The following is an 11,451-nucleotide window of genomic DNA, read 5'->3' on the forward strand; positions in this document are numbered from 1 at the left end:
TGTTGCGCAGCCAAAGTACCCCAGAAGGGCCAAAAAGTCCTGTTGAAGCAGAGGTTATTCCAGAATCAGAGTTTAACAGAGTTCAAAAGATTAGAAAGGGGGTTCAAAAAACACAGAAGGGGGTTCAGATCAAAGAAAAAACTGGTGGAAAGGAAGGAGGACAACCTTCAGAAAAGGTTGTTAAAAAGGGAGTTCAGAAGAAGGGAAAAGAAGTTCAGAAAAAGGCTGAAGAAGTTTAAAAAAAGGACAAAGGAAAACAAGTTGAGAAGACTGAGAAAAAGAGAAAGAGAAAAGTTGATGAAGATGAGCTGATTGATGACAATGTAGTGAACTTGAGTGATGATGAGGAGGTTGAAGATGATAAGCTAACTATTAGAGTGGGTCATGTTAAGTTTATGAAGTTTATAAGTAACTTAACCCCACTACAAAAACAAGAAGTTGAGGATATGGGATTTGGGGCATTTCTTTCTGTGAATTTGCCTCAAAATGATGCAGTATTTTGTGCTTGGCTGTTAAAACATTTTGAAGAAAACAGCAGCACTCTATACTTGCCACTTAACAAAACAGTGGAGATCACTGAACAAGATGTTCAGATTGTATATGGAGTACCTAGAGGTAACAAAGTTGTTACAGAAAAAGAGCCAAAGAAGGCAGAAGAAGAAGATGAAGATTTGGAGTTAGTGACACCATTGATGAGGTGGAGGGAAATGTGGGGGTGCAAAACTGGAAGCCCTAGAACACAATGGATATTTGAGAAGTATGAAAGTGAGGAAGAAAAGAAGAACAAGAGGGATCAGCAAGCTTTGCACAGGAGGAAATATGTCGCGACAGACATAGAGTCAAAAGAGAAGAACACAGGGGAAGCAACTGAAATGTTCAAAATAGCTTTCCTTGTGCTTGCTGTGAACTGAATGATGAAAACAAGCCAAAACCTTCACTGCCACTACAAATTCCTACACTCAATTCAAGATTGTGATGAAATAAAGGAATTGAATTGGTGCAAATATGTGCTACAAAGTCTGATTTCCACAGTACCTGAGTGGAAACAAAACACCAAGGGTTTTTTCAAGGGACCACTGCCTTTCCTGTTGGTATGCTTCTGACTTTTGTTATTTTAAATTTTTTGTTCATATTGTATTGCATAATGTTCAAAAGTTATACTTATTAGTTCAAAATTAAAAAAGGCATATGATCAAAATGTGTTTGCCTTATTATAGCATTTAAATTATAACTTTTATTCTTATGTTCAAAAGTTTTTGTATGACTGTTCAAAATTTAATTTCTTATTTTCCTGTGTTTGTTTAAAGGTTATTTCTTATGAGTGTTCAAAATTTTAATGCAATATATTAATATGTTAAAAATTCAAGGTTTTTAATTATGTTTGTTCAAGATGTTAATGCATATCTTGGTTTCATTTTTTAAAAAATTCGTAATGGAAATAATGTTTTGGTATGCTTTTGTCATGGCACAGTTGTTGTATTGTGATCGAGTGAAAAAAAGAGGTATTGAGCAACCAAGGACATACCCAATAATTTCAGCTTGGAATAGAGATATGATTCAAGAGAGAATGAAATTATAGGGAAAGTCTACATTTGGATTGGGAAGTGTGCTAGAAAGAATTCAAACACCTGGACAGCAACAACCAAAAGATCAACAACAAGAAAGTGCTGAATCATATGAGAATTTGCCAACCAAGGTTCATTTTATTTTCTGTTCAAAATTCTTTTCCAGTAGTTCAGATTGTTATGAAACATGTTCAAATGCTTTCGTCAACTTATAATGAATTATAAAATCAGTCATAACATCATTAAAGAATACTTTAAATTTAGTCCATTTACTTTTCTGTTCAAATTTTATTTATAATTGTTCAGATTGTTATGATAAATGTTCAAATGATTTAGTATAAAGTTCAAATACTAAAGAACACTTTAATACTTGATAATCAGATCAGTTACATATTCATTCTTTATAGTTCTGATGTTCATCAACTTATAATGCATGTTCAAAATACTGTAAACTTAAGTGAATTATTTTACATTGAAAACAGGAGGAATTTATGGATGATTTGATGGAGATTGTCAAGACTTTGGGAACTTGTGTTTCAAAAATGTCTGAGAAGCTGAAGCTAGGTAAAAATATGTTCCCTAACAACATGATAATCAAAAGTGTTGAAGGTCTTATTGGGAAAAGAATGAGTGATGCTTCCAATTTGAGTGAAGATGAGGCCTTCTTTGGAACTGAGGCTTTCTTGAAGGCTATTGATCAGATTGAAAGAGAATATTTGGAGAAGAAGGAAGCTGAGAAAAAAGCAACAAAAAGAAGAGAAGCTGAGAAAAAAAACAGAAAAGGAGAAAAGAAGAGAAAGAGAAAAACAGAAGATGGGGGAGGATTATAGCGTGGAAAGTGCTTTTGATTTTGAAATTCAAACTCCTCGAACACCAACTGCTCCTTCTACAATGGAAAGTGCAGATCAAGGGGGAGAGAGTACTGTTGTTGGGAAAAGTACTCTTGACCTAACACTTACCATAGGCAGAGGAGAGAAAGGTCATGAGAAAGAAGTGCCTGATATCAGTGGAAAGAGAAAGGCAAAGGAGGTGCCTTTTGAAATAGCAGCAGCTGATGCACCTGGAAAGTCAACAGATGTGCCTTTTGAAGACATATTTGATGATGCCACTGACTTTACCAATATATTTGAAACCAATGATGCAACACTTGATGATATTTTGAGGAACCCACTTTCAAAGGACTTTCACTATCAAGGGTAATGTAATTCTATCTGAACATCTAAGTGTAATTTTTTGGGCAGTAGGGTAGTAAAGAAAAAGAAAAACATATGTAAATATTTTGGAAGTAATGTAACGAATCTGTAATTTTTTGGACAACTAGGATAGAAGCTGAAAAAGTCAGCATAAATATTTTGGATGAAATCAGACCAAGTACAAATATATATGTAATTATGAAGTATTGAATGATATATTTACTATATTATTTTTCTGTGTTCAAATAATTGTATTATACGCTCATATGTCTTTGTTGTATGTTCAAATCTACAGATCTAAAGAAGAAGCAGGAAAAGAAAAACAAGTTTCTGAAAAATCAAAGGGGTAACTGTATAAAAGCATATATATTTAATAGAAGTTCATTAGCAATTCACATACAGTTCAGTTATATATACGTATAGTTCAAAAAAACTAACAATACTTTTATATTGTTACAATAGACCAAAAACAAAACAGGATGTGGATGCAATCAAAAGACCACGAAGAGAAGTTACAAAATTGCCAGCTTGCCTAAAATCCCCATTCATGATTAAATATGTGGATTTGTTCAAAAACGTTAGTGCAATGCAAGCAACTTTATCTGATTATGCGTTCAGTGAAGGTCCTAAAGAGTAAGTTTTCTAAAATAATTTCATTGTTCAAAAATTTATTTACTTTGTTCAAATATTTATTTATATAATTCAAATAATAAATTGAAGTTTAACTTAATTTTTTTTTTTCCTTGTATTGGCAGTGAAGTACTGTACCATGATGGAGAAAATAGTGTCAATAGGGAAGAAATGAAGACACTTGGAACAGATGAAGAGGTGGACACTGCAGTTATCGATGCTTGGGCTCATATTCTGAACACTAAAGGCAAAAAACATAGCATTTACTTCTCCACAATGCCATACGTAAGAAAAACTATATTCAAACCTTATTTAAAATTTTTCTACAAACTGTTCAGTATATTTTGACAAGTGTTCATTATATTTATAATAACTGTTCATTATTTTAATGGTTAATTGCAGTTGATTGTCTGCACAAACAAGGGTAAAAGTGTGAACACCACAAAAGAAGTAAGATATGAGAAGTTTGTTGAAAGACTGAATTATGAAATGGCAAACAGTGGTATCTCAAACACAAAAAAATATAGGGAATTCTTCTTTCCCGTGGCTGCATTTGGTCATTTCTACTTGCTATGTATCAACATGTACAATAGCACAGTTGATTTGATTGATAACAGGAAGCTTCCAATGAATATCAAAGCATCTACCAAATATGAAGATAATCCTCAAAAATGGTAAAGTACTAAATTATTTTTTGTTCAATTTCTTGTTAGACTGTGTTCAGTATATAGAGTTGAGATGTTCAAAAAGTATATTTTTATGTTTTACAGCTAGAAGCTTTTGCATATTTTATGCGAACAAAGGATTATACAGGAAGCGATGTTGCTAGAGTCTTAAGTTTCAAGACTGATTTAATCAAGATGAAATGGAGAAGCAATTTGGATTCTAAAAATTGTGGTGTTTACTTGATGAAACATATGGAAACATACACAACAAAGCCTTTGGTAGAATGGAATTGTGATTTGAAAGCAAATAATGTGAGTATCAAAAATACTGTTCAAATGTTTTCTTGTTATGTTCAAAGAATTTCATATATTGTTCAAAATTATATAATTTCGGGTTTAACGTTCAGGTTGATCAAATAAGGAAGCTTAGGGTTCAATATTGTTCAGAAATAATATTAAGCCCCACCAACAAAGAAGGATACAGAGTGAAAATGGCAGCAAGAAGAAGAATGGAGGAGAATTAAAATTTAGATTTATTGACCATTTCAAAAGACAGTGATTTTATGTAATTTGTTTAAATTTGGTGTTTGATGAAGACAAATGTTGTTTGAATTTTTAATTTGGATTGAAATTGACATAAATATGTAATATTTTTAGTAAATGTTGACATTAACATTATGTTCAAAAATTAATGTTTAGTAGTTCATTTTATAAAACATGTTTGTCAATATATAATTTGATTAAAAAATAATAACAAAAACTTTATCATGAAAAAATTTTCAAATATATTGAAAATATATAAGAATTTGAATATTATTACATATTGAAAACCTATGAAAAAGTGTTCAAATATATTGAAAAATTATGAATTACTTGTCTTGTCAAAAATTGATAACATTGCATCATAACTTGAAACATTCGAAGATCCAGAAGCATGAGACCCTTCATTCCTTGCATTGCGACCGGCATCAAAATACTAAAAACACAAAATTAAAAGAACAATAATAAAAAAAAAAACTAAAATTTATACAAAAAAACAATAATACAAAATAAAAATGTTCACACTTACTTGAGCCTATTTACTAGTTTCATATCGAAAACTTCTGTTATGATTCACTTCAGATACCTTCCTTTTTTTAGCCTGAGAACCACTTGAAACCTAAAAAAAATATATAGTTCAGATTATAATGCCTTAAGTTCAAATTAAATAAAAGAAAGTTCAGAACAAAAAAGTTACATTTCTTGCAGAAGACTGAGAACCAGTTGCATGAAAATTAGTTGAAACATGATGACCATGAACCTAAAGAAAAATAAAGTTGGTTCAGAACTTAAAGTTAATAGTTCAAAAAAAACATTTGTCAGTAAAATATAAAAATTACATTTGACAAAGGTGGCTGAGTAGCTCTTGAAAAAGATTTTGTATTTTTAGCTTGAGGTCCAGATACCTAAAACAAATATAATACATACACACACAAACATATAAATATATTATCTTCAAAAAAAGTAAAAAAAAAAAATTAATAATAAAGAAGTTAAATTTACAGAGGAAGGCTGAACATTTGTTCTTGGAATGGTTTTTGAAGCTTTTGATGCTGATGGCTGAGAAGAATAAGGTCCTGGAAAGTTATTGGATGATTGACCTTCAAAAACCTACAGAAAATTAAATATAGTTCAGAATCTGAAAACAAAAGTTCAAAAATAATCTAAAAAAGTTCAACAAAAAAATTACATTTGATAAAGGTGGCTTAGTTGTTGGAAAAGAATTTGAAGCTTTAGATGAGGATGGCTGAGAAGAATTAATTGAAGCTTGATGACCAAAAACCTACAGGAAATTAAGAATAGTTCAGAATCTGAAAACAAAAGTTCAAAAATAATGTGAAAATGTTCAGCAAAAAAAATTACATTTGATAAAGGTGGCTTAGTTGTTGGGAAAGAATTTGAAGCTTTTGATGAGGATGGTTGAGAAGAATTAGTTGAACCTTGTTGACCAAAAACCTAAAGGAAATTAAATGTAGTTCAGAAACTGAAAACAAAAGTTCAAAATTAATGTCAAAAAGTTCAGAAAAAAAATTACATTTGATAAAGGTGGCTTAGTTGTTGGGAAAGAATTTAAAGCTTTTGATGAGGATGGCTGAGAAGAATTAGTTGAACCTTGTTAACCAAAAACCTACAAAAAATTCAAGTTAATTTAGAATAATAAAATAAAAATTCAAGAAAATATTTAAAAAATTAAACAAAAAAATTACATTTGAAAAAGATGGATGAGTAGCTCTTGAAATATTTCTGGAGGAAGGCTGAACATTAGTTGTATTTGAAGCTTTTGATGAGGATGGCTAGGAAGAATTAGTTCTTGCAAAATTGTTGGATGATTCACCTTCAAACAACTACAAAATTAAAAGGTTCAAAATATAACATAGAAAGTTCAAAAGAATGACAGTTTAAGTTCAAAACAGAATAAAAATTACATTAGCTGAAGATTGCTGAGTAGATTTAGTTGAAGGATTACTATTTTTGAATCCTTTTCCATTTGAACCTTGAGAACCAGTTCTGAACCCATCACTAAAAACCTAAAAGAAAAAAAATGAAATTAAACATATATAATACAAAACAGTTCAAAAAAGACAATTAAAATATTTTTTAAAAAAATACTTACATATGTTGATGAAGAATGAGAAGCATTGTTAGTAGCTTTACTATTTGTACTCTGAACATTCTTTTTCTTAGAAAGTACAGAAAGATTTGGTCCTTGTGTTGTTGGATGTGAATAAACCAAAGGATCTCCATCATCATCTAAAACCTACAAAATTTTAAAAAATTATAAGCTGTTCAATATGAAAAAACAAAAGTTCAAATACAAAAAACAGAGGTTCAAAATTACCTCAACAACTATTTTTTGGACAGTAGCTCTGGCTTCGTCTTTGTATTTATCTACTTTCTTTTTCCAACCCTTAGCTTTATTACATGCTTTCTTTACAGTACTCTTTGGCCTGTAGTTCCTCTCACCCTTCTTCCTAGCTATTTTTGGATTGTTTATGAACCCTTCTTCATCACAATCTTCTTTAGCTTCTTTACCAACTTCAACCTCATCAATATGAATTGGACCCATCACACTTTCCACCTTTTCACGTAGCATTTGAAAAGTATACTCGACTTCATTTCGTGCTAAAAGATCATCTTGACATGATGTCACTAACTAAACATACTTCCTAACCATTTGAACTCTCCAAACAGCAGAAGGGACAACTTTAACATCTTCACATGGCTCTTCATCAGAAACATGACTACACATAGCCTTCTTAGTCCACCTCTTCACTATATACTGTTCTGGTATTTTTTGAACACAGTGAATATTATATATACGAAGAGAATGTCCACATAACAACCCCATCTCACTCCAATACTTACAAGTGCAATTGATGTTAAAGGTGAATTTCTCATAAGTAACTTCATGCCTTATAATGTCCTTATTTGGCCTCCAAACATAATAACAAATAGTCTCATCATCTTCATGCTTTCGCTCTTGACAACATGAAATACCTTTTGCAAATTGATCCTCAAATACCACATACACAGAAATAGTATAAATCTCCCTAGCGTGTATGAGCAAACTAACATTAGCTACTACAAGATGACGGTTACCCCTCAGAAAACGAAAATCTTGCTTACTTTCTTTACTCCTCCATTCTGATATAACATCAAGAAAAGTACTATAAAAGTCACTCAAACCATCTGTTTTATTCAATCTATTAGAAACAGAATGATTTGTTGTTTCACTCCTTTGGGATGACAATACTCCACCCGAAAAATAATCCTTTGAATAAGCAGGGCACCATTTCTCTTTGATATCATACAAGTGATTTAACCAATCATTTTCTGAACACTTGTATTTTGTCATCATTCTATTAAAAACAAAAAACAAGATACCAATAAACAAAATAATAATATAGAAGTTCAAAAAAAAAAACAACAAAGTTCAAAATATATTACATACAGTTCATATATACTTGTTAAACAAAAAGAGTAAACAGATTGAAATTAAATAATTATTAATTCATATATAAACAAAGGTTCAAATCCTAAAGAAATAAATTCAAATAATTAACAATAATGTTCAAAACGAAATAAGTCATGTTAAATTCAATAAAATTAAGTCCACAAATATGTAAATATCTGAGTTCAAATTAAGACATTAGAAGTTCAAAATATAAAATGAATAGTTCAAAGAAAATTAAAGAAAGCTTACCTTGGCCAGTAATGTTCAAATTCAGCAGGACTTTCACAGTACTTGAGCAAATAATCAAATACTTCTGGAAACCCTTTCAATATTCTGAGCCCTCCTATATTGGTCTTTGAATTCTCACCGAGGTGCCAAGTACACAAACGGTGCCGAGTGCTTGAAAAAATTTCTCGTATTGCTACAGCAATTGAAGGTGCTTGATCAGTCATTAAGGTTATGGGGTGTCGACATTCTCCCATAGATCTCATAAAAGCCTCAAACAACCATACAAAACTGCTGGTCTTTTCATCAAGAACAAAACCCATTCCAAACATCACATTATTACAATGATGATTCAACAAAAGGGGCACAAATCATGCCATATTTGTTGGTTCTATAGGTAGTATCGAAAACCATCAAATCACCAAAAGCTTCATAATCCCTTCGCATTCTTCCATCCCTCCAAAATACACTACAAAGCACATGATTTCCATCAACCTCAAACTCATAATAAAAGTCACTCTCTTTGGCTTGTCTTGCAGCAAATGACTTGATCAAAGCATTACAATCACCACCTTCTAATCTGCCAGCTTTTTCAGTAGCTAAAGCATTGTAAACATCAGTAACAGTGTAGCATAGATTAGGAGATCCACCAACTTCTTTCCTCAAAGCACGAAGAGAATCCATAACCCTAACACCACTAGCCTTCATAGTACTTATGAACTTCAAATGCTCACCTTGCATTTTCCTTTGAGACCTAAGGAGATGTCTTTTCTCAACAGGTATCATAGCATGATTGTGATCCATATTGTGTTTAACAGCAGTCCAAACACCTTTCTCATCAATAACAAAATCAATATAAGCTTCACAACATGTACGATAATCCAACTTAGAATACTTCTTAGGCACCTTAGAAGAAGTATCCTTCAAACCAGCATTTGAACACACATAATTTCTGCCTCTCCAAACACTTGAAGTACCAACATATCGAACTTTCCCTTTCCTAATACTAAATCCATGCCGAAATGCATAATCATTGTACATTTCATATGCCTCCGCATCACTTTTGACTTGTTTCCACTACAATTCAGACTTTTCACTTTCCTTATAAACAACTTCATACTTATAAACTGCAATAAACAAACAAAATGCATAACCAACATTATTATAGTTCATATATAAAAGAACATAATTCAAATAACAGAATAAGGTTGTTCAAATAAAAGAATAGCATGTTCATAATTACTTGTACAATTCTATATTAAAAAAAATATACAGGATCAAAGGTTCAATAAAATGAAATAAAGGTTCAAAAATAACATGACAGTGTTCATAATATATTTAAAGACAAATAAAACGACTAATACAAATATAAAAGAACATAGTTCAAATAACAGAATATAATTGTTCAAATAAAAGAATAGGATGATCATAATTACTTGTACAATTCTATATTAAAAAATATACAGAATCAAAGGTTCAATAAAATGAAATAAAGGTTCAAAAATAACATGACAGTGTTCATAATATAGTTAAACTACGAAAAAAAATGACTAATACAAATTATAAACAAATAATATTCATAAAATTCAACAAAATATGATAAAATTAATCACAAATTAATAAATTCCAGAAGATAATTTAATTAGTCCATCAATTAATAAATTGAACAATAAAACTAATTAAACCTAAATATTATGCAATGTACAAAAGCACATTAAAATTCATAAATCAGCAATCAAATTCAAAACACTTTGAACAACACATACGTATATCTAACAAATTCTGGACATAAATTGTTCAGCAAGAAATTAAAAGAGGCAAAAGTTCAAAATCAAGAATTAATGAATAAATTAATCAACAAATGATCAAAATCATCACAAATTACTAACATACTATTGCAGAATCATATTAATCACAATCTAATAAAAAATTACAGAAGATTAAAAATAATCTCATCTCCATAATAAGTAACTTTAAAAAACCTAATTATACAATGAATTGTTCAAAAATCAAATTGAAAAAACCTAATTAACAAAATAATCGAATTCAGAAATCTTACCTCCACTCTCAAGAACTTCAGGCACAGAAATCAAATCCATGGCAAAAACAAGATTGAAGAACAGAGCAATCAACAATGGTGAGGAAAGCACTGAATAAATCGAATCGAGAAAGTAATTTGATAGAAAAAATTGATGAGAGAAAACTAGAGGAGAGAGAAAATCGACGAGAGAATATTTCGAATGATATTTGAAAAGTAAGAATGGAGAAATAAGGAAGGAATTGAAAATGGAAAGAACGCGCGAAAGACGTTGCAAAATAAGGAAAAGAACAGCTAGGTAAGTAGAAGCTACGTGGCAGAAGCTAATTGGTGGTGCACGTAGTTCTGTGTGCACAAGGGTGCATATTATAATTTGCGGCTTGATTTAGACCCTTTGTGTGACCTTATAGGATCCGTCCAATTGGCCTTTCGCCTATTTTACTAGCCCAAATATCGTTAGTTACTCTAGCTATGATATAACGACGACCCAAATGAACGAACTTGATTATCTCCGTAATTTGATCCATTTATATATTTAGTAGTTGCACTTGACAAAGACATCAATTTGGGCAGGTTTGGGCATGGAATTTTTGGCCCGAAGCTAGGCGCGGCTCGATCCGATTTGAGAACTGGAAAGAATATTTATACCTCGGCCCGGCCAGCCCATTGATCAGGTCTATCGTGTGGTCATGTCAATATTTGAAAAGGATATTCATTTACAATCCAAGATTCACCAACATGTGTTACATGGGATTGTGTTAGGCTCGTGTCGGGTTAAACCATTATATCACCCGACTCATCCGCAACTTTAGATAGGGGTGTCCATAATTCGGATAAAAACCGAAATCCAATCCAATCCAAACCGAATTATCAATTCGGATAAGATCCAAACTTTGAATCGAATCGGATCGGATCGAGATTTTTTGAAAATTCGGATTTTCGAATCGGATCGGATTGACCTTCATCGGATCCAATTAAAACCGAAAACCAAAATTTAGATATCAACATGTATAATATGGATTGTTGTTTGGATTGTTTGTTGCTGCTGCTTTCTTCTTAGGTTGCTGCTGCCTACTTTCTTTATAAGTTGATGACGCCTAACATTTTAAGTTGATGCCTCCTAGGCTCCTATTGCCTTTAG

The 11,451-nt window shown here is 31.4% G+C and overlaps 2 protein-coding genes across 2 annotated transcripts; both read right to left on the reverse strand.

Annotated features, from left to right (window-relative positions):
* Positions 1 to 7,246: 7,246 nt before the first annotated feature.
* On the reverse strand, positions 7,247 to 8,595 carry LOC145616982 (protein FAR1-RELATED SEQUENCE 7-like). Its single transcript, XM_081671690.1, has 2 exons — positions 8,297 to 8,595; positions 7,247 to 7,952 (listed from the first exon to the last, which is right to left on the reverse strand). Exons 1-2 carry the CDS (start codon positions 8,593 to 8,595, stop codon positions 7,247 to 7,249), a joined length of 1,005 nt encoding a protein of 334 aa, XP_081527816.1.
* A 16-nt stretch (positions 8,596 to 8,611) lies between these two features.
* On the reverse strand, positions 8,612 to 9,313 carry LOC145616983 (protein FAR1-RELATED SEQUENCE 5-like). The gene has a single exon (XM_081671691.1). The coding sequence runs from the start codon at positions 9,311 to 9,313 to the stop codon at positions 8,612 to 8,614; it is 702 nt and encodes a 233-aa protein (XP_081527817.1).
* Positions 9,314 to 11,451: the final 2,138 nt, after the last annotated feature.

The sequence above is a fragment of the Chenopodium album genome, chromosome 26, assembly GCF_948465745.1.
Source record: "Chenopodium album chromosome 26, dcCheAlbu1.1, whole genome shotgun sequence".
NCBI classification, from domain to species: Eukaryota; Viridiplantae; Streptophyta; class Magnoliopsida; order Caryophyllales; family Amaranthaceae; genus Chenopodium; species Chenopodium album.